Here is a 25,128-nt window from a genome sequence, read left to right as displayed (position 1 = left end):
CATAGGGAATAGCATACTTATCTTTAAGGGACAAAGGTTGGTTCGGTCTTTAAATAATGTAGCACAATTTTATTCATTTTTCTGCTAATAATGACAAATCAGGTAGTTTGTTGTGACCAGTTGTCTTCTGGGATAAGAACCGAGATAGCACAGCAAATCACTTCATGCAAACATCCATCAGAATTAAGCTGGAAATGACTTTTGGTCTTTTGAGTCAAAGTGGTTTTCAGTCCAACTTAAAAATGCATTACTTCAGAACCAGGCGGTGAAGAAATCTAATTTGATCCATTAGCTCTTACCATTTTAATACCAATTCTGAAGAAGGAACAGTATTGATGCATAGCTTGTGTGCCTGAAATGAGTAGGTAATCATTATCCAATGAAAACATGCCCTGAAAATATGCCACAGTTTAGGAGGGTGACGTGAGGGCATGCCTTAGTGGGAATCCAACTGCAAGTAAGTACATTTTCAATGTTTCTGAAAGACCACTGGAAACAGTTTTCACGTTCTTTCCAGTTCCATCTCTTCCCTTTTGTTGTCATAATTGCTTTATCCTCCCTCCTGTTTCTTGTAATGGCTTTGAAATTTTAGTTGGATTTGATTTCTAACTTCTTTTCTTCATTTGTGTCCATCTCTGTTAAAACACAGTAACAGAGCAGCTGCATATTTCGTGTGACTGCACCTGCAGAAAAAATTTGAAGATAAGTCAGAAGAATAGCCACCTATCTCAACTCTAATTACACAACATGCATCTGGCTAATGAAAGTTAGTTGTCAAGAATGCTGCCTCACTTCTTTTAAGGGAAACACATGAGAGAAGTTCATGCAGAAAGTGTCTTCCACTTGATTTCTTTAAACATTTCTTTAAAACTGTTCTGTTTATATCCTAAGGTGTTCTTCTAGGCACCCCACCAAGTAACTGAAGTAAAATCTTTTTTTCTCTATAATTAGAAGTGTAAAATTGGTACAATAACAGAATAAAACAAGAACTTCAAATAGCACACAGGGAAGTGACATGATTACAGATTATTTATATATTCACTATCTGCTGCAGCACCACAACCTGTTGCATTCTAAGATTATGCTATAAACCTTCCATTCCATATCCCTCATCATGGTTTTCTCACGTAGTAACAATGACAACGGTGTACTGCTGGAGAGAAATGTATAATTTAGCTGCAGCAATTCAATACAAGGCAGAATTCCATCTGTGACTGACATAAAATCTATCCATCTTCAAGCAACTGATTCAGTAAAGCAAGACAGTTAGCTTGCATTATCAAGAATGTCCAGCCCTTTCGTAGTCATCAACTTTGCTTAAGAAAAAGACTTTTCATGTGCTTGATTAAAGAGAAATGCAGAAAAACTGAGGACAAAGTCTGTAGAAAGTGGATGGTCTTTTAAATATACAGTAAAATCTGGGTGTAAAACACATACATAAAATCAGTATACCCCTTTACTGGGTCTGCCTGGGATGCAGTTAACATTCTTCATAGCAGCCCACATGGTGCTCTGTTTTGGATTTGTCACTCAAGCAGGGTTGGTAACACTCCAATGTTTTGGCTATTGCTGAAGAGTGCACAATATCAAGGCTTTTTCCCCCTCCCACTCTGCCCTCGCTGCAACCAGCAGGATGGGGACAGGCAGGAAGTTCAGAGGGGAGATGGCCAGAACAGCTGACGCAAACTAGGCAAAGGGATATTCCATGCCGTATGATGTCACGCTGAGCAATAAAAACAGGGGCAGAGGAAGAAGTGCATGCAAGTGGGAGGGTGTCTTCCAAGGTGGCCGTTGCTTGGAGACTGGTTGCGCATCGGTCTCCTTGTGGGAGGTGGTAAGTGCCTTTCCAGCAGCAGGGTTTTTTTCCTTCGCTTACTAAACTGTCTTTATCTTGACCAACAAGTCTTCTTACCTTTGCCCTTCCTATTCTCCCCCTCATCCTGCTGGGGTGTGCTGGTGAGCAAGCAGCTCTGTGGTTACTTGGTTACTTAGACCACAACCCTTTTCATCAACAAACGAAGATTCACTTATTTAATTTTCCTCTTTCCTAATAAAATCTCCATCTACAAAGAAGCTTACCTAAAATCTTGTTGATAAACTGAGGTCTCCTTGATGCAGGTAAATAGACTCCCAAGAAAAAGACTGGAACTCCAGATAAAGCAATGGCAATTCCAATCAATGAATTTATAGTGTCACTATAGAGTGGCACTACCACCAGAAATACTGTGCATATACAAAATATTATTGGAAAAGCCACACTGAGCTGCAGACAGAAAAAACAGAACAGAATGTTATTGAAATACTCATTGTCTACAGTTACAAACATTTTGGTGAGAGTTACAGAGTTTTCCCTCTCAACTCCACTTTGTTAAATCATCTGCTCTTCCTCTTACACATCTATTTGGAACCGTAAGCAAATTGCAGAATAATTCTTGAACAGAACTGCTGCTAAAAATTGCAAAAGTAATGAAGTACGGGAACTCTGCTGTGTTGAAAGAAACTATGTATCAGCATGAAGTGTTTTATAAAACACAGGAAACAAGAATTACTTTTTTGTGTAAAGTATCAAGGTGATAAGAGGATCGGATACTGAACTGAAACACCATCAGAGCTAAATGTGGTCCACATTGCCAGAATTAATTAACTTAAGCATTCCTAAGTAGAGGTTTCTAATCCAAGAAAGAAGGCAAACGACTACATTAGCGTTATTGACACATTCTCTAGTTGATAGAAGGGATACTGATTGAACTAACATATAATGAAAGAATATACTACTACAACAATCACTTTTTCTTACCTAGCAGACAAGCTAGCTTTCATGGTACAATATAAAATGGAAGCAGTGTTCTACGTCCTGATCAATTTGTAACCTTCAGGCATAACATGTATGGTCCAGATTTTAGACAGTACTTTTACATTATGTGGAAGACAGGGATTTTAAACAATTCTGTAGTAAGTAAACATTACCTTAAGAGGCCTGGGTCGATCTGGTTCCTTCCAACGTAGATATAATTGCCCAGCAATAGACAGACCAACAAAAAACCAGTAACTGAAACTGAAGTAATTAATAAGCTTGAAGACATCTTCCACAGCCAGGTAAATAAGGGTCATAGCACACTGTCAGAAAAGAACAAGAGTGAGATGAACAACAGAAGTTTGAAACTTACTGTTTATACTGCTTTTTGCCTGAAAGCAACACTTCATACTCACTCCTTGGTGTTTGGCATGATTTTATGGCTCAAAAATCACTCTCAGGAATCACCTCTATGACAGTAAATCTGAAGTTCTCATGATCTTTTAAAAAGATTTCCTTTAACTAATTCATATAGTCACATCTGAACGGCTGAAAAGAAAAGCAGTAACAACTTACATTGAAGAGCAGTGCTGGCACGGGTGTGAACCTCCCTATGTGGATCATAGACAACAGATCAGGAAGGTGACCTTCTCGAGATCCTACGAAAAATAGCCTAAAAAAAAAAAAAGTTAAGGCCATAAGTGAGAGAGAATGTATTACAGAAAATCAAACAACAATACCAGTCAAAATAAGTATTTACACCACTTAATTTCCATCCTTTAAACTGGAACATGGATTCAAGCCTTCTTGTAAAGATGTACTGTACAACAACCATTAAAAGATATATAAGCTTTTAGAAACATGCTGTTAACACCATTTTTAAAAAACAATCCTACAGGTAAAATAGAAAACTTCTACAGTAACTGAAATAAATCTCTGCTATTTTAAAAAATTCTAAAAGCTAAAGCTGAAAACATTCCAGCTTATAGCAGAATAGTTTTCAATGCCAACCAGAAGAGATCTCCAGGTCTCTAAAAGAGTTCACCCAAACACATAGTCAAAAAACAAGCACACATCATTTTATTATCCAAATTGTTCTACATTGACTACTTCACCAGATCATGTTCATATTTGTTCTCAGTACAAAGGCATTGCACATACATTCAATGGACAGGAAGGATGTTAAAGTGCCTGAATAAATCTAGTTAAAACTTTCACTAGTCACATTCATAATCAGTGCTCAGATGAAAAGCTTCTATACTGTATCCTAAGCTTTTTGACTGCAGCTTAATAGCAGCAGCAACTTTTAAGGAGAAAAAGATACTAAGATTTTTTTAAAAGTCAGTAAGTTTTAAGTAAATACATTTGAAAACAGGAGCTTGCTAAAATTATTGCATCAAGTGAAATGGAAGATAATCTAAATAATCAGAATGCCTGAGGACTCACCACACAGACCAATGTTCATTTGATCTTTAACTGCACTCTGCATACAGCTAGGAACACTTCGGGGAAGTAAGGTAGTGTTAAGGGTGTATGTACACACACGTAGGGTTTATTTAGGTCTGGTATTTTATTGTGGCTATTCATTATAGATTTGATTACAAGAGTATTTTTGCCATTCTCAGAACAGATGAGCATAACGGTCACATGTAAAAATACTCATGAACATTTGTCAAAGAGAAAGAGATATGCACTACCTTGATGATGCTAGAATTGAAGCATTAAGTCCCCCAAAACAAGAAAAGGCTACCGCAATGGGAATTGTCCAGCTGAAGATACCAAATACCTGATCAGCAAATGTCTAATGAAAGGGAAAAGAAAAAGGAAACATGAACATATCTGCAAAGCACCATAATTAAAACAATGACATCAACGCTTTTGTAAGAAGTTTGTATGGAAAGACAGTAGTATAGTAAGGACATTCCATAATGCAGCACAAAGAAGCACATAGCTTTTTCATTAATTTATGGATTCTAAATAAGCACAAAATTCTTTAGCCAAGCACCTGAACTCACATTTTCTGCTCTCAAAAATAATGCTCAAAGGAAAACAAAATGGTTTTAGAATTTTCTCACCAACCCTAATATATTTTATTCTCTGACTGAACTACAGAACTCAAGTGTAACATAATGACTACAGAGAATAAAGGACAAAAATATAATTACATATCCAAAAAAGGAAGTGCCATACTGCAGATTATAAACACAGCAACCATCTCACCTACTGTTTTATATTCACTATTCTATGAATCGATTTTATTTTCCTTCTTTTTCAATTTCCCAGGCAACCTTTTCTTTTCCTTTACCTCCACCAGCAGGGCCTCTGGGCTCTACTCGCACAACATGGCAAATGGCAGAGCAAGAATCTAATTAGCAGTCATTTGTTAATGCTGCTAGACAACTGCAGGCCAACTGTGACTTCACATGATAGAGCTCTGAAACCAAGAAGCCAGGAACATCAAAGTTTCACAGCAAGTGGTAAGAGTCATCAATTGCCAGTGATTTGGGACCTACAATGAAAATCATTAATAATTTTCAAGATATTGTCCTGGTCAATTCTGTCCAGCCTCCCGGATGGAGAAAAAACAGAGAGAGAATATCAGACAAAATGTTTGAAAAGTCAAGAAATTTAACACATGAAGACTGACAGTTATTCTAAATCCCATCTCGGTATAAGCACTGTACATGTCTGAACATCAGCATGTTTGAAGTTAAGCAGAAAATTGCTCATGCTGTGTTCAGAGGACATGGGTGGAAGCCCTCCTATCCCAATTCTACCTACTGATAGCTAAATTACTCTTATGATTTCTTTTTTACTGAAGCAAACTAACCGTCATGGTAGCAAAAGGATCATGTCTACATTAGACAGCATGAAATCACTGTTTATAGTAACAAAAAGCTGTATGTACCACTTACATATAAGTGGTATTCAAGCAAACCCCAAGGGTTTTGTGGGTATCAGAATATTTTACATCTCAGCAGGTGGCAGTAATCTAAACCTTTTTATGAACCTTTCCCTAATCACCTTCTTAGTGCTCTCTTGCTTTATCAATTTCAATATCCTCAGACACAAAAATCATATATATTAGTTCAGTTTTCTGCAGGTCTGTCTTTTCTATTACTAAAATTTTCTTAACTTTTTAATACTTTAGTATTTTGAAACACCTCCCCCTTGATGTCCCCTTTAAACTATTGGTCTTCATCATTTATGAACTAATGAAGTTCAGTCAAAGTGGATTAACATTCAGAACCAGCCTTTGTTTGTAGCATACAAAGCTATCTGGATTTAACAATGGTCAAATCTTCATTTAATTACTCCAGGAACAAGATAACCAAAAGCAGTTCATTATGATCTATTTTATGGGTGGTTTTGTAGGTCAAAAAAGCCTAAATGACTTAATATAATTTGTGTGTGTGTGAAATGAAATATTGATTTTCATGAGACAAAACCCTGCATATAACATCAATCTTTAAACCATAAAACGCAGAAAAATAACTGGCCAAGCTTTGGCTTATGTCAGTAAAAAGTTTCCTGTTCTTTGTCTGGGTTGACAAAGTGCTTTTTTCAGCACGTTATCCAGGTTAAGGTTCAGAATCCAACTCTGCTTAGCTGTAAACCATCATCTACACTAAAAAGCAAAATTCATTCCATCTTTTTGTGTATTTAGTTGAGCCTCAGCAAAGGCAGATAGGATTTCCTGCTGCTAAGGGACAATGCAAAAGCATATAATCACTTCAATGGGAACCTTGCCAAAAGGTTCAAAGTCAATGCATCAACTGTGTTAGTCACCCTGATTCTTACTAAAGCACCTCTCTTCCTGAGTTCTCTTAGTTTATACATATTACTATAGCTTCCCTCAAAATGGAGCTTCAACATGGGTGGAAAAATGCACACACACAGATTCCCACAGAAATTACAAAAATTAACATAACTAATCCATGTATGAATTCTATCACGCTGAAATCAGAATATCAATTTCACTAAAGACCATGCCATAAGAAATGTGTTCTGTATACCATGGAGTATCCATTTTCAGTCAACTGAAATTGAACGAGCAACTAATTTACAGTATTGTATATGAAAGATTTCTGCTGCCCAAGAATAAATAATTGCAGAACACACAGAACACAGTGCTTCTCTCGGGTCCTTACTGGATCTAAATGCAGCTCTGAGAAACCGTGTCTCCCAAAGCAGAATGTAATTCATAATGATCCAGTGAATGAATCAAGACAACTTCTCCAGAACAAGTTAAGAAAGAGGACAAGATGAAAAATCTAACAGGCAATAATTGTTGCAATATTTTAAAGGATGATTTAAACCTGGACTGCTGATTTCCAAAGCCAAAAAGCATGTGAAATTACTAGACACCAAACTTAAAACTGCTAGAGGATTTTTTTTTAATATGCAAATCTAAGATACAGAACTCACTCAACAAGATGTTAGAGAATTAAGATGTTTAGTAAGGTTGTCTAAAGGATAAGCATTTAGATAAGTAATATTAACAGCTAAAGTTAAAGAGGAGAGAGAAAACATATGAATATAATCTTATGCTGCAGGAGGCAAGTTACCTAATATGTAATTTGGAGAAGTTTTTTCCCCCAAGCCCCAGGTTGGCATTTGTTCTTTGCAAGCATTTCCCATTTCCTTTTGAAACATCTAGTAATGGGACAGTGTGAAATGCCAGATGTGGGACTAACTCAAAGGCCGTTTCCATCCTATAATGTATACCAAATCTTTCTAAGATATGCTAATGTTGTTTCACATATCCTGGAAAATGGCAATTGCTCATATAAGCGGTAAAAACCACAAAGAGTTAAGGCAAAGCTATGCTATCACTGCCACAAATTATACACAGATCAAGACGTTATAGATTCAATGTATTCTGGATGCAAGCTATACTACATATAACACCTGATGATCCAGCTTAAAGTCAAATAATTAACATCCCTAGATCTGTACAAGTCAGCCTCTTTGAAAGAGAGAATAACCTAGTGACAGCCTTTACCAAACACTGTCATTTCCAATGTATTTTCTAATGTCGCAGTTGTGATTCCTGAGAGACCAAAGGGTGGAGCATTAACTTCAAGAGCTTAACTTTTCCCTAAGTGAGGTAAGGCAAAAAAGTATTTTAATTGAGGATGATCTAGAAAGTTCGGCTTGGTTTGCTAAGTAGATCTGCCTGCAAAAGGATCTTTCAGCAAAACAAAGTTGAAAGGTACCTGGAGTCTGTCTAAACTTTCTAGTGATATTAACTAGCTTAACCTGCCTTTACGCAGGTGTTTTCTGACAGGGTTTCACCCTCACTTCTAGCATAAAAATCAGTCATGTTCACGTATTACTACTCAGACAATAAACACACTTTTAGACTTCAGAATACACATTTATAAATCCTTCAACACTCTCGTTTTAACAGATGCCAAGAAATGCCTTCTCCAAAGCTGAGCTATACTCTCTTGTGAACAATGACAAAACCAAAGATCTCTACAGTGTTTCTTGCAGAAAGTGTTACTGAAGTGTAAGTAAAAGTGGCCACAATAAGCATTCAACTGTGCGCATGTCAGAAAGTTATTTTGTGTAAGAAAGGGCAGAGAAAAGTACAAAAAGCAATCAAGCACATACACCACGTGCACTGTACCAAGAGGCAAAAAAAAAAAAAAAACACCAAACCCAAAAACCAAAACAGGGAGAGAGAAGAGTTAGTGGCTGCTTTCTGATAAAACCGCAATCATGGATCCTCCACAAATGAGCTAGACCTGGGCTCTGAACTGAGCACCTGACCAATTCCACTTTAACTACCACTACTTCTGGGAGTAGTGAAGTGCATTTATAAAAACAAATGAGCTGGCAACAGGGGAGAGAATGGAGCATTCATAAGGGTATGTGGAGGATGACAGAGGAGCCTACCTGGAGGCAGCTATAGCAGAAGCATTTAGTCCGCCATAACAGGAGAAAGCCACCACTATGGGGATGGATTTCTTCTCAGGTTTCTTCTGAGAAAGTCTAAAGAGCAAGAAGGATTAAGAGATTAAATTGTCATCTCTGCTATAGTCTGACAAGTCGTGTAGTCCAGACTTGAACTATAACTGCTTCTAACAGCTAGGAAACAGTAAGAGAATTCAGTGGCTGCTACAGCACTTGCAATTACAGATAAAGTCCTTTTATGCCCTCCCATCCATTCAACATGTAAGATACACATATATACACGCACACTGTAGAAAGACATGCACCTCGAATTGTTCCCCTTAGTTCTGATTTTTTTCCAAACCATCAACAGGGAATAATAATGAAGGAAGAAGCTTCCAGCCATGCACTTCTCAGCTGAACTGCCCTCATCTCGTCATGACTAAAATGCTACATTACTCCCAGAAGAATGGTAAAAAACTGAATTACAGCTTTGTTTCAAGACATGAATGACTTATTTAACTACATTTTATTTTTATCTTAGGTTAGTTTGATCTCATGATCATCAGCTGGTAATTTGTGAATGGTTTGCAAGAACACTTTTTTGTCCTTTTAAAGGTCCAAGCAAAGTTCTGTACAAACAGGTTGAACTAAAAGCAGCAGGAATTGCCTTGCATAAAGAGCTGCCACAACAAAATACACAGGATACTGCCTCACACCCGGTAATTCAGGCACACAGATGATTAGAAAGAACCACATTTATGTTACAAATCACAAGATGAGAACTGTTTCATCACACTTAGCTGCACACAAAAAGTGCACTTAGAGGCACACAAAAAACATCAGACTACACTGAGAGCATATGGAGCTGCGAGCACATGCTAGGCTGGCAAAGCACTGAACAATATTGATCAGATGGACAAATGCAAAGAGAATGTAGTCTAACATGAATAAGAAACTTATACAGAACTATACCCAAAGATTATGAGGTGTTTCTATCAGGAAGTCTTAGAAGGTATCTACTGAGCCTCTTTATGTCGCTCATTTCAAGATCCTATTGCACATGCAAGCTTTTCCAGGCTCAGTTCTGTAACATTCTCACCGTGAAAGTCACATATAGCAGTAAGGAGATTAATATACATGAGCAATCTGACTAGTATCTTGGAAGTGCAATTAATTCTGCTTTGACTTTTCTCTTGAGGCAGAGTATAAATATATTCACAAATTACAGGAAGATTTGGCAGTCAGAACTAGTATCTGTTTTCTCAATTTTAATCTTCTCAGGTCTTTAAGGAGCTACTTCCTAAAGGAAACAAAGAAACTATGATTTATGGCAATCAGGAAGCCACACATGCAAAAAAGCCACTGAGTAGATGATGTTTTCTTCCACTGCCATAGATTACATTTGTCAAGATACTGTATGACATCTGTCCAGTTTGACCAAATTAGATTTAACGTCACATAGATTAAAGAAAGGAAAGAGGGTACACATCAACTGAAAACAAGAGTCAGAGAATTGTAAAGGTGCAAAGAAAGCAATTTAAATGTTCAGGTTTCCTGTAATTCTTGTTTCAACCACCATTCTGTTGATTGATTCTACTCAAACGGACATAATTCTCTCCTTGTATTGGCAATACCTTTTCTTGAAGAAAATGGTATCAGTGCAGTGCTAGATCTCTCTTCATCTTCAGGTCACCCAATACAATCTTATGGTATGGGGAACCAGCATTACTCTACTGCATTAATATACTGCATGTCCACTACATGCAACACGTCTCTTCTGCATGGCCCACATTAAGATTACAGATGCCAGCTCCAACAGTAAAACAGTTTCGTTTATGTCTTCATCGAGGTGCTGAAGATACTTGATCTAAATCTTCTCAGGTGTTTATCCTGTTCTTAGCATTTTAATAGCCAGCTGTAGAATAAGGGCTCAATATTTTCCAGAGTCTCTTACCTTTCTCATATTGCAAATATTATGTAGCACTCTTTCAAGTTTTTGCTCAACACTTCAGCTTGGCCTCCAAAGCCAGAGAACTTAATTGGCAACAGGAGTGTTGCATTGGCAGTGAATTACGGCTAGCTCCAAGAAAGAAGGCAAATGACTTATTAAACAGCTCACTTCTAAAAGCAACTGCCTGACCCTCATGAAGAGTTCTTCCATTATAAGGTACAGAATGTGCGCTTCATCCAAAGGAACCTTACCAGGAGGTGCCAGTGGCAGCGAAGGTGGTAAACAAGACACCGGCAGCTGAAGACAAACAGATTTTCTTCTTCAGAAAAGAAGCCTGTGACTGGCCAAATGAAGGAAGAGAAGCAATACCCAAAAGGTCTAAGAGTAACTTAAGAATTTCTGGCTGAATTCAGTTAGAAGAAAGAGACTCATGATTTGTTAAACTATACACCGAAGAAGAACAAAACAGCTAAAACACACAGCCTCCCACATTCCTGTTTCATTAACGGAGAGGGTATGTCAAAGTAAAGCAAGTCTGCTCTAGAATATGAGTACACCAGGGTAACTTGGATTCATCAATGCTAGACTCACAAGATGGTATTCAAAGATGAAACTGAAGTCGTCATCTTTATCCTCAATCTACAAAGCTGTACAGCTCCAAGGAAGATGACAGCCAGCTATGCAGGACAACAACAGTGCTTAAACCAGGAATCATTTTTAGCTTTTCAAAATAAAAGAAGGTAGCTGCCAAGTATCACCTATTGTATAAGCTCAGTCAAAAAACCCCAGGCATGACCAAACACAGGAAGCAGGTAACAAGCTATGCACTGGCAGCCAGCATGTTCTTTCCTGTTAGAAGATGAAGCAAACCAAAAAGTGCTTGTGGACCCAGCTGCCCTCTTCACAAACAAAAAATACAACGGCAATCTCAGATGTGAAAAAAGAGTTGTATGGTGACAGGGGAAGGTGAGATAAAATAAATAATTAAAAGCAGAAATTTTAAGTGCATTTATGCTACAGAGTAACGGCTTCATATGCATAAACTTTAACAGTAAGGGTTGTGATGGTTTGCATAAAGAGGTAAAACAGAAGTCAACTGTGAAACTCTGGCAGGAATCTTTGAAAAAGGAAGTCATTTTTACACGACCAGCAACTGTCTGAAGAGCATGTGCAGAACTTCTAAGCTAGCTGTTACTGTATTATTTAATTACTTGAACAAAAAAAAGCTTAAAAACATCAGTTTCTTAGCCCTGACACTGGGACTATACCACAATGAAGCTAATACTGAAGTAAAAGACGGACATTTCATCATTTTGTTCCGTATCATCCCTTGGTAAGACTTCTTTCACCTCACAGGCACCAAGAAAAAAAGTATGCAAGGTCATGCGCAAAGATACACTATTATTGGTATTTCTTTTACTTATAACTTTTACTTTCATCATTTAGAAACTGGAAATAGCCTTACCCCCCCTTCCCAGCTCAAAGCCACTTGACTGAAATGAATATGAGAAAGCTACTCCATTCCTTCCATTAAATTTAACACTTCCTTTACTACACAAAATGCTCTCAAATGCAGCAATATTACTACCATGTTAAAAAATCATTATTGTAATTTTCACCCTACAACTACATAGAGGGCAATAAGGAAACTACAGCAATCTGTACCATGTATCACATGTAGAATATAAGAGCAGATCACTGGTGGCTCATTTTCCTCAGATTAGTTTTTGGATTGGCTTAATTCTCATCTCTCTCTCACTCATCCACTGACCACAATGTCCCAAGATTCCATTGTGGATAAAATTCCCTTCCACCACCCAAATTTCATTATGACGATTTTTACATTTCTGTATTATAGCAGCGTTTTCAAATACAGACCATTATAGTCATTAGCTCTTTTTTTCCTTATTCACTAGAAAACTATGGGTGCATTATGAGCGTTTTAATTTGGACTGCAAGTGCACTTTTGAAGCAACTCTCCCCATTATTGCCACTTACTGCTTTTTGGTTCACATGTTCAGCATCAGAGCTAAAGGGAGCTTCCCTTTTAGAACAGGCTAAATTGAAAGATGCACTTCAAGAGCTTACCTACTGCAATCCAACCACACATAAGCATTCAGTCCCACCGGACCTCATCAGAGGTACTCCGAAGTAAAATACCTCTGAAGTATGTACAGTGTGCACGTCAGGTCCTCAGTGTCAACTGTTCCACTCTACAGACATCCTTCCAGAGGTCCATGCTACTTGCTAATGTATTAATAGATCGAGCTTAAAGTTGGTTTCATAAAGCTGTGCAATTAAATTCATATCAGCAATGAAAAGGAATCTTTAATGAATCATGTGTTAAGTCTTAAACTTCAGCTGCACTTTCACCTTGTCATTCTAAAAGGTATATAAGTAGTGGCATTCAAAAGACTATTGTTTGCCAGCTGATGAGACGTCTCAGCAGCAATGCCTTTAAAAATTTAACTAATGCTAAGTCTAAGTGCAAGTATTTGGCAATCCCAAGATCTAGTGAAAAAGCATAGCTCTAGACTTCCAAAGTCATTCATCCTATTAAGTTTCATTAAAACTAGCACAAGAAGTAAATCCCCTAGTAACTTTGGAAATCACAAACATATTTTTTCATTCTCACCCTGGTCGCCCAGTATCTCTGCATGCAATCAGACTAAGGATTTATATCATTCTTACGTCTTCCTTTCTCCTCTTCCACACCCAGATGCATCCTATACTAGAGAGGTAGATCTGATCTGTCCAGTTCAGAGTATTACAGTTTCACGCAAAATTACCCAGCATGTGTATATACACAAATGTATACACACATACACAAAAAAACCCCTCACTTTTGGTCAAGAACAATGTCAAAGAACAACTAAATGAAATGTATAGAAAACCATAACAATTTAGGCCTGGGTTTCACATGTGTAGTAAGGTTCAGGCATCTGTTGTCCCTCCTTCATCTGGCCACACACTGCTGCTGCAGTGCTACCACTTGCCGTGTACAGCAACATAGGGAATCATTCCCCCAATCTCCCAGGGTGGATCAGTTTTCCTGATCCCGTTCACCAAACGGCTGTATAAACCTCTGTGATGACAAAGGCCAGGAGCAGTAGAGTAGGCCCAGAATACTCTTAGGGATAGGCTGGATTGCAGAACTTCATTGCTGTCAAAGGAGTGTATTTCCCAAGTCTTTGTTAGAAAAAAACCATAGCATATTGCATTACAGAAGTCAGGATGGACAGTGGACTATGTATTGGCTTTTAATTTTGTCTGGATTAATTAATCCTAGACAAGAACTAAAATTCCATTATGAGTCACCGGAAGGCACTTTATATGGGGTAACATAGCCTACAACAGAGATAGATATTCCTGGAGATTTTATTACCCCTTAGCATATGCTGATTCAAAATTAAATATTTTCTGTCCTTATTTTGTTTTGTTTCATGCTGAAGTGATTTATGAAGTTTTTCACAGTGTATTTTATGACAACTTTGTATTTCCATATTCAAGCTAAAAAGAGGAAAATAATTAAAATTTATTTACTTTCAATACATTTTGAAGTAAACATCTGCATAATTACTTTTGAAATAACAAGTTACAGCCCACATTTACCACAAACTATTTTGAAAGCTTACATTTAATATAAATATTTCTCAAGTTTGAAAGTCAAGTAAGTGCTTTTGCAGAATCATCTGCCTAAATACCTGAAATAAAGAGTCTGCTGATTTGCTAAACCAGATTTTAATCATAGTAATCCTCTGTGGGAACAGAGTGAATACTTCCTTCGTTTTGATATATTTAAAACTCCCTGTCCATTGTCTAACTACTTAAATTTTAGAAGCCAACTGGAAATCTAAAAGGGAGGAAAGCTGTTTCTTTTCCTCTGATTTAAATAACCCAAAAGATTAAATTTTCCAAGTCTCAAGTCTAAAGGATATAGTAACCAGAACTATCCAATTAATTCACTAGCTACAGGGCAAAAAAAACCTTCACTTTTGTTTAATGATTAGCTTTAAGTATAAAACATGTTTTGACCAGCTTTTACTTTAAGAAGCTTATATATTTTAATTTGATTCAAACTTCCATTCATACACAAAAATAATTAATTTCAAAATATTAAAAGTTACTAGTATTAACACAATGCTGGGAAGACAGTGATTTAAGTTACTGAAAGAGATACAAAGCTAAACTTTGTCATAGCTGAGCTGCAACATATCCATTTACAGCATTGCACCAATTCTTAGCTCAGCAGAATGTATCTCAGTGCAATACTGCTTTGCGTACCGCTCCAGCTTTCTAAATAGTGCAGCATGAAGTAACAGAGAAGACAATTATGTCCTAATGAGTCTAATTTACAATCAGTTCAAACTGCACAAGTCTAATTAGCATCTTCACAAAACACATTAACAAGATGCACCTGTGCTTGTTTTAATAACTCTGACAATATATTATTATTATATGTAATTTCATTAACTACTTGCCTATTTAAGATGAAATTATTCATGACTAGTTTTTCTGTCCTTCTGTATTCAGCGAAGTACTAAAATAAACTAGGGATTTTTCCTGTTTTGTGCCTCCAAATGAAATGCATCCCTAAAAGCTGAAAAGTGAATAATATAGCAAAATACCACGTGGTCAACTTACCACTGCCACAGCATCACTAGAAAGAACTGCTTCGACATCCAGCACCGTATAGTAAGCTATATTGGTCATAATATAGATAACAGTCACAATTGGCATAGACACTGCAATAGCCAGGGGCAAGTTCCTGTAAGACAAAACAAAACAAACACAAAACAAACAAACAAACAAAAAACCCACAACACAGGAAAAAATTAAGCCATTAATAACAGAATAAACTTACTTATTTGCATCCTTTACCTTAGAGATAAAAGGTATGAAGACAGAATAAAGATTTCAAAATAAGTATCTCTGGAAGAGTTTGGTTTCTTTAAAAACTAGAAATTCTAATACAGAATACTGGAAACAATTGAATGTTTTGTGGTAACTTAAAACCCAAATTACATGTAAAAAGGGATTCTATGCAACTGCTCTTCTAGTACCCTAACTTCAGGGTTTCCAGATCAGTAATAATAGCCTTCAAATTTACATGCTTTAAATTATTTCCTATTGGTTGTGTTAATTACCACAACTAGAACCCAAAGGGGCAGAGCTCTGAGTCACTGCACTCATTCTCCCTGAGGAATGCTGGGTTCTTCTAGCACCTACTTCTAGAACTGATGTAGGGAGATTAACTAAACCAAACCAAACCCCTGATCTTCTCATCTGCACTCATCACTGCAGAAAACAAACTAACTGGGCTGCATAGCTGCAGAAAGTAAACATGCAGAGGGCAGATCCAAAACTGCTACACAGCTGTGAATCTCAGGGTGTGGTGTATCTTACTAGCAAACACATGTCTAGAAAGTTAGCAAAAAAAATTCTAGAGTAACATAAAAAACACTGCAAAACTCTAGATGTAAACAGGTAAGAAAAGCTGATATAAACTTAGAGCTCTGAGTCTGCAGCTCTACAAGGAGCAACTCTGCAGAGCAGAAGCAAACTTTTAATTTTAGGCTCTGTCTCTTCTCAGCCTTTTTCTTTCCCCAAAGCTTGCAGGGATATTCAAATGTCTCAGAAGGGAAAGCAGAACTGAGAGTGTTACTCTCACATTTGCCCAGTTTGAAATCAAACATAACATGGTGACATGGATGAGCATTTGCCATGAACATGGTTTCCAATTAACAACAAGAAAAAAACAAAAATCCAACAAAGCAGAAAAATGAAATGCACTTTGGAAGTTTCTTCAAAAATTTCCCAAAGCCCAGAACTGCAGCTGGGTTTGTCTGATACTGTGGAAGTAGAAAAACACACACCACACTACACCCCCACGTATACATCAGTAAATTAGTAACTGGGAGTTCTGACTGCTACCAGGTTGCACACTCTCAGTAAGAGATCTGTGAACCTCAGTGCAGAAAAGAAACAGAATTAGAAAACCACTTAGAAATTAATTCAACTGCTTCATAATGGAACAAAAAGCTGAAATGGCATTTTAAGGATTTTGCATCACCCAAGACTAAAGCCAAGAAACAATTTCAAATTTAACTTGTGGATTGCAGCTTTTGACTAGACAAGCATGAGGGCACTATGAATCAAGTGAATATGAAAAGAACGTAATTTTTGGAATAATGTTCTAGAAGTCTGGAACATCTCATTATTCCCAAGAATTGTCAATGTAGAAAGCTAGAATTTGAAGTACACTTTATCAGCTACAATTGTTACCAAGACTGGAGCTTGTGTTAGGCACTGATGCCTATAAATAGCAAATGAATCAAAAGACATTTTCATCAGCTAAATAACCTGTGAGAAAAATTGTTTTTCAAAACAATGCATCTAATACAAGAGTTATCCAACTGATAACGCGGAACAATACACTAACTTTAAAAAAAGGTGAAAAGGCATTGCAACAGCACTCAAAAGAGGAGCTCCTTCAGTGGAAAACAGCAATTTGAAGGACTAAATGACTGATGCAAACAGAAAACATATGTCTCTTCGGAATATGTATAATAAATCTCTGCAAGATAATTTAAGGAAACACTGTCAATTAACATTCAGTCTGACAAAAAACAAGCTATTTTTAAAGTTAAAATACTTATCTGCTATTTTATCTTTTTAATAGATAAATTTCCTGGTTAAATAAATGCAGAGCATAGAACTCCAGTGTAACAGAACAAAATGCAAAAGTCAAAATCAGTTGGGAGAATTGAAAAAAACAAAAATCTCTATTCCATTCTTCATCTTTCAGTTTTAGCAATCTGAGCTGTTGCTTATAATAGGAAGTAAAACGATCAAATGGGATTCTATTTTTAACATAAAAGGCATCTGCTTACAGACTCACAACTGAACAAGATTAGTTTAGTCAGTCACACTTTTAGAGCATAAATTCATGGAAAAGATAACATTCTCAAATATGAAATAATTATTGCACAGATAAACACAGCACAGACTACACTTATGTAACTGTTTCACTGTGATATTAATACCTTTTGTAATTTATAGTAGCAACATCTTGAACCGAAAGCTTATCAAGCACTGAATACAGCATCCTGCATTCATCCAGACTTATTTATTCTTATCTCCTCCCCACCTCCCCATTTTTAATGTACTTTAAAACTAGTAAATCTTTGCTGGTGGTTGTTCACAGCTTCACCATCTAAGTATAGAGCAGTTCCACTCATTTCTTTATAGGCTCAGAACTCTTTACTGAAATACAGCCACAAAACAAGCAAACTGGGAACTATCCAGGTTTACCTTTCTGGGTTTTTGATCTCTTCTGTTACAAAATTGAGCGTATCCCAACCAGAGTAAGAGAACAAGGCAGAATAGAGCGCGAGGGAAATGTCTCCTATATCAAAAGACGATCCCTCAAAAGAGTTCTCAAAGTGCGATGAGTGTCCTGTGTGTGGAAGAGACGCAATGAAGTACAGGATAATAAAATATAGCAAGTAATTTTTTTCAGCTTGGCACACAAATACAAAAAACCCCAGAAACTCTAATTCCTCCAAAGCTGCTTATTAAGCCCTTTTTCCAATTCTACTCTGCACTTCCGCCATGAGAATAAGGATGGCATTTAAACTACTAAAAATTATTCTCTGTGGACGATACTGTTCTATAATTAAACACCTAGTTCATCCACAACGGCACAGAATAATCAGGAACATTAGGTTCAGGCTAAGCTACAAACAACTGGCAAAGACAGTACTCAAGCTAAATGTATTTTTTATAACATATATATTTATACAATAATTCACTCTATCCTTCTATGTCCTTTTAAATTTTCAGTCATTTAGCCTATGCAGAAAACAAATAGTACAGCTGATTTTAGACAATTATGACAAAAATAAAAACACCAAAACTAAATGGATGGTTAAGTTCTAGCTATTAGAAATAGAAAACTGAGAACAATTAACAGAACATTAAATATTACTGTTACTTGAGATAAAATTTTCCCAAGCTAAGAGAAAAATTCTATTTTTTTTTTGCACCAGTATTTGTGAGAACTTGTGCCATCTTTTGACTTTAAGGAAGTCACAAGAAGCTCATCAATGGCAGTTCTGTATATTCTGACTATTTTACATACACAGACACACACAAAACTCCAAATACAGAAAGGTGAGTAACTATGTAACTCCAAAATGTGCCCTGGTCCTGAAACATTTTAGACTCCATCAAAACTGGCCGGGCAAATATTTGAGGCCTCTCAAATATCTTTGCTTCTTTCTCTTTTTTTTATCTTCAATCAGACATTGCTATTTCCTTGGCACAGACACAGGAGAGTAACTGCTGAGTTAGAAACAGAGGAGGGAGACAATGTCAAGGAAGTTAGTAGTGAACCAACTCAGTATCTACAAAACAAGGGAGGGGCAGATGTGCTAGGGATTAAACACTCCAGCAGGGTGCTCACATATGGATATTCTTGTTCCATTCACAGTAATTACCTTCCTCATGGACTTTCAACAATAACCCGTTAGAGCAAAGGACACAAACTGCGAGATTGCCGGGGAAAGACCTTTATGCCAGCTTTGAAAGCAGGGTGATTTTTTTTAAGCTAACGCATCAACATATTCTCCCCAAAGGAAAGGATAAGAACAAAACTAAGCTCCAAATTCCTGTAACTTGAAGGCACAATTCCCAACACACACACAAATTAAAAAAAAGCAAATTCCAAAACCCCAGCGACCTTCTAATTCTCAACAGCTATAAAAGAACATAGGATTTAAGCAAAAAAAAAGAGATGCTCTTTCACAAATCTACTTACATGTTCTTTAAATCTGTTTTTACTTTAAGTTCAGTCACTCTCAGACTGGCATAAAATTAATTAAAAAAAATTAAAATTCAGTTGATCTCACTAAAGTAGCATATTCCGTACAGAAATTTACAGCTTTCTCTGCTCCCATTGTATTTTGCGAACTCTGTATTTTGCTGTTTTCATTATTCCATACTGCAGGCTGTAAATCACACATTGCTGAGCAATCAGTTACCTTCTTTTACCCAGTTCAAAGTCAACTGAGATAGGACAGCTTCTCATGATACAACATCATGATAATGCCAAACATTGGCATTATTGGTATTTTTAAAGTGGCTAAATTATGCTTGTATTGAGGCATTTGATAACACATACAGAGGTATTTTTCTGTCTTTAGACCAGTTACTCAGTTTAATTGATAAACACAAACCTTTACTTTAATTTTATAAGCTTACCCTGGCATATTTTAACAAGTCCAGTTATGATGATGACAATAAGAGCAGTGACTTTAGCATAAGTAAATATATCCTGTACCCGTGTTCCCCATTTAACGTAGGCACAATTTATAAATGTTAGAAGACCTGGGGGGGGGAAGAAATAAAAAAAGAAAAATTAAAAGACTATTTGAACAACAGTCAGTTTAATTTTTCAAAGATTCTAAATTATAATCTAAGTATGCACTTACCTGTTATACCAATACTTAGGTTAAACTAAGCAAAATACACTGGTACTGAGAACACACTGGTTTAAGCAAAACAGTAGGAAACATATGTTCTAATACACGCTGTTTCAAAAGATGGCAGGAAAGGCCTTCCCATGCTCTCATTGTATGCCCGTTTTCCTAACGTTATCCCTCATCAGCTGCATTTTGCAACTATGCTGAAGCTAAAGAAACCATTCCGTGAAATTATTCATTTAAATTTACCAGTATTGTTCTGGTAAATGAAAGAGTATCTAGAAACTCCTTTAAGCAAACATATTAAGAGTGTTTGAAAAAGATTTTTCCCCTTCCTTGTTACCTTCCCCTTCCATAGAGTATTTGCAATACTGAATTCAGGTCACAGGCAAGTCAACACTCTTTTCCAGTTGTATTAAACTGTATTACTAAATGAGGTTAGTACAGATCTGACCAAATAACATATGCTTTACAGCTAATACAACATTAATCTGGATTTTTAAGAACTTGTAGAAAGTAATGAGTATTCTGAATATGTTCCTCCCTCTATCCCAAAATAAATCAATGTCAGACCTATTTCACAAGACTGTAATGGAACTTGAAGTGAGACTTTCAGATGTCACAAACATTTTAGTAACAGTGGCTGACTAAACTTACTCATATGACCAACTTCCCCAAGAAACACTTTTCAAGCTATTGCTGAAAGACATTGTTCTCATGGCTCTCAACATTTTGCTTTTGCATTTATTACTTTTTCCTCCAGTGGAAAGCCAGACAACTTCTGCCTGAACTCAAATGCTGAGTGTTGAATGGGATTCAGTATCTTCAGCATTCTTTATTGAACAAAATACTAATTCATTGCATATTTTTCTTACATAGATTATCATTACATTATTGATTCCAACCCAGAAGTTTAAATATTTTCCCCAAATCTCATTCTTTTCTCTAGCAAGTAAACAAGTGGTTATATTCTATTGTACTTTTTATCTCCAAACAATTTTTTTGTACTATGTATTTTAAATATGCATATAAATAAAAACGAAACTTGATTGTTTAAGGAGTAAGGTAATAGCAAATCAAAATTAAATGAAAAGATGTGATAAATTACTACCTTTCCCATAATCCAAGAACAATGTGATATTATTAAGATAAAAATGTACTTAGCACAGTTACCAAATAGAAAAGTAATAATTTTTAAAAGATAACAAAAGAAAGGTAATGAGCTCAAAAGAATGGCACTAGTATACTAGACAGTCTGGCCAAGTGGAATAGTTGTACAAGATTCCACTGTGCTTGGCAAGATGAGGGGAAAAACACTTGTATCAAATTTCAAAAGTCAGGACTGCTGCAGCTTCCAAAGAGCCCTCAGGAAAAAAACAACTCTGCTTGGTCTCTGCTCTTCAGTATTAATGATTGGTATTATCTATAGAGTATTTGCTCACAGGGTTTATTTTGGCCATTTTTTTTTTAAAGCAACTTTCAGTCGGAGTAATTATTATTAACTCTTTATTTTAGTGAGTTAGGGCTTGGTCTCTACTTCAGATGAAATGCTACTCTGTCTCTGATATCTTAAAAGAAAAAAAAAAGATAATCAAGAAGTTGAATAAGCCACATCCCCTCTCTCTTTCTTTTACTAAAATTATTCTCTCATGTCTTCAACTTAATTATCATTTAGCTACTTAAAGTTCCGGAGAACCCTCAAGTTTAGTTCTGTAGCACCAGATGCCACCCCCATTGCCAAAATGATTGACAAAGTAATGCTGTGTAACACTAAGACTGATCTCATACTAGATCTAGTATTGTCATTACTACAGTTCAAAGAAAATAAAAGAAAAAGAGACCCCACAACAAACCCACCCATTCTCACCTACAACCTGTACCTAACCAATGTTCAGACTTCCACTCCCAGTAACTTCATTAATAAAGTATTAATCATAACCAGAGGTAAGGATTTGACACACGTCAGCCCTGCCAGGCCAGTGAGAAGTGTAGGCTTTAACAGCAACAGCTAAATGAAGTTAGAGCAGAGGTGAGAGCCTCAGCACTGACACCTTGAGCAGGGCAGAACAAGCACTTAAACCATAAAATGGACTGTGAAAGTAAGTTGTTCCACCTACATAAGAGTGATCTTGCTGTCACATGTCTCTACTAAAGAAAAAGGTGATAAATCTCCTCTCTTAACAGCAAGTGTAGAGGACATCACATTGTCTTTCTACATTTACTATACAATCATTTTAATTGAATCACTTTGTCTTAATTTCTTGCTTTTTGATAAACTGTTTTTTATAAGGACTAACTCCCCTCAGATGTGAGATATCTTAAATGGAAGAGCAGATTTCCCCACACTCCTGAATCTGTGCTGGGATACCTAGGGACAGTATCTGTTTAAGGAACGTGAACATGACGTTACAGATCCTTCATTTCTTTCCTGCAGTTGTCACAATAAAACATGGACACACATTTGGAAGGGAGGAGGAAGACGGGGGGAACAAAATTGAATAAGCTGACAGATTTTTTGGAAGAAGTTTGTCGTTATTCTTCCCACTACCTGGACCTGGACCAGCACATTAGTGCTTTCCCAACAGTAACAAATTAACTTAGACAAATGGAAGGGGAAGCTATAATGTTCACAGTTATAGAGGTCAAATATTTGAAGCACACACTACTGCTCTCTCTTTCCCCTCTTCTAGTCCTGCACAGACAACTGTAATAAAAAACATTGGAGCTATTTCAACAGACTCCCTGTTGCCTCTAAAAGGAACTAGCTGGGAGCAGCACACCTCCTCCCTGTAGCATATTGTTGGCAGTAAAAAAGGCCAAGTTCTGTATTAGCTTTATGATAAAAGCATCACGTCAGTAGGGATGACAGGCTCCACAGCACATGGTGACTGATCGGTACATGAAGGATTGCCATACAGACTCTCTGAAATACATTTTTCACTGTTTACTGGAAATGTAAAATATGTATATAAATACTTTCAATAGGAAATACTTAAAGTTAAGTAAGACACACAGTACAATCATACAGTTTCATTCTCTTGATATAGCAGAACAGTCATTATTTGAAGCATGTGGACAGTTGTTCCTCTATATTGACTGAGCCAGCTATCTGATTACAAACATTTCAATGTTTTATGTGCACACAAAATTTCTGCTTTTCAAAAAAGCTTTACAACAGGTACTGTTGTACTGATGTTATAGTTAATCAGAAGCATAAAGAGTAATCTTGAATGAATGATCTTTTGAAACCCTACCAGAGTAATTACTTAAGCATATCAACATTGAGAAGCTATTGTAAGATACATTACATCAGAATTTATAGCGTAAGAGCTATTTTGCAACAACTCAGACTGCACCAAAAGTATCTTAAGGTTTGATTTAATATACCTCTCTGAGGGAAAACAAACTTTCCCCCATTTTTGCCATGTAAATAAACTTGGAAGAGTTAAATACCTTATTCTGCTTCTGAATGAGAAAATGGTAATTCACTGACTGAATACCTGCAAGTTACCGATGTGCTGGAAATTGTTCTTTTCCCCACTGTAACTCAATCCTTGCAGATTGAACATGCAACAGCTCTGGGATTTTGGAGGATTTGTTTTAATAAAACTCAACCCTGATTAAAAAATCACCATAGCAAACTTCCAGAAATACTTACATTCACAAGCAGCTGCTATGAGACGGCAAGCCAAATATGGAGGATCACACGAAGGAAAAAAAGGTTGAACTATGTAGTTAGCAAAGGTGATGGCAATAATCGCCTGACTAGTTGGCTCAACAATTAGGAGCGAGGTCCACAAACGGATAAAAGCAATGAAGCTCCCAAAAGACTCCAAGATATATGCGTAGCTGGCTCCTGACTTCGTAATAGTGGTTCCAAGTTCAGCATAGCAGAGAGCTCCAAAGACTGAAAAAACCCCTCCAATTGCCCAAATTATTAGAGACAATCCATAAGATTTGCTGTAGATGAGAACTCCTTTGGGAGAGACAAAGATACCTGAACCAATCATGTTGCCTACTATAAGGCTTATCCCATTTATCAGAGATATTTCTTTCTTCAGTTGCATTGTATTTTGGTTTCCATCCTGCATTTCAGAGCTGTCACTTGGATCTGTCCTGTCTGATTTATTGACGGGGCTGTATTCAGCCAGTGAACTATGCGACTTCATACAGTCTGTCCTTTCTCCCATTGTGGAAAGACTGCGATTTCTCCACGTCTCCAAATCACAATCTAAAACAAAATATAGACAGCTGAAATCATTATAAAATTTTTTATCCCAGGACTTTATTGCCAAATTTTCTTTCCACCTTTTTACCCTATGATTTACAAATATAAATTGAGAAATTCCCTTTTGTTGCTTTGTATTTTTCTTACACAAAGTTAAATTCATGCATAGTTAAAATAAACACACACAGAGCAAGCGACAAATTCCAATATCCAATGTAACTTAAACTGAGAAAGGAACTTCTACCTTTAGGGAAAAAAAACAACAAAAAACTCCAAACAACCAAAAACATAGGGGGGACAGAATTAATGGATTCCAATGTTGAAAGGAAGAAAGAACAGAGAGAAGCAAAGTGAGGTGATATAGAAAAGCAAGCACTGTAAGACCAAGCTGGAAGGTCTAAGCATGAACATAGATTTATTGCAGGACTAAAAAAAAAAAAATTATATATTTATCAAATTATTGTACTTAAACATGTAAGTTATGAGTGATCTAGTAACAGGGTTGCACATGTTATTAATGCAGCGTGGGCTCTTGCTAAGGGCAATATCAAGAGATACTTACTCCAGAATCCCCTTGATCCAACTCTTGACTTTTAACTGATACTATAGTTTGCTCCGTCCCTGAAACTGTTCCTAGTTCCCACTACCTCACTTCCTGGAGTTATCTAGTAAATGCAGGCTGTACATGAAAAAATCCACAGTAGTTTCAATCAAAATTCCTCCATTAGCAAATGTATTTAACAGTACCTAAGAAGACAGAAATGAA

General features: G+C 36.6%; 1 protein-coding gene across 1 annotated transcript; it reads right to left on the bottom strand.

Moving 5' to 3' along the window:
• Nucleotides 1-588: 588 nt before the first annotated feature.
• On the bottom strand, nucleotides 589-25,128 carry SLC7A6 (solute carrier family 7 member 6; the record flags this gene model as incomplete). The annotated part of the gene is made up of 9 exons (XM_082005721.1): nucleotides 23,793-25,128; nucleotides 19,914-20,039; nucleotides 17,964-18,108; nucleotides 15,294-15,417; nucleotides 4,492-4,595; nucleotides 3,371-3,467; nucleotides 2,968-3,117; nucleotides 2,080-2,263; nucleotides 589-683 (listed from the first exon to the last, which is right to left on the bottom strand). Exons 1-9 carry the CDS (start codon nucleotides 24,523-24,525, stop codon nucleotides 589-591), a joined length of 1,758 nt encoding a protein of 585 aa, XP_081861847.1. The 5' UTR covers nucleotides 24,526-25,128.

The sequence above is a fragment of the Phaethon aethereus genome, assembly GCF_964289735.1.
Source record: "Phaethon aethereus genome assembly, chromosome: 13".
Classification (NCBI taxonomy): domain Eukaryota; kingdom Metazoa; phylum Chordata; class Aves; order Phaethontiformes; family Phaethontidae; genus Phaethon; species Phaethon aethereus.
The sequence above is the reverse complement of the archived record's forward strand: the minus strand, read 5'-3'. Positions and strand labels throughout refer to the sequence as shown.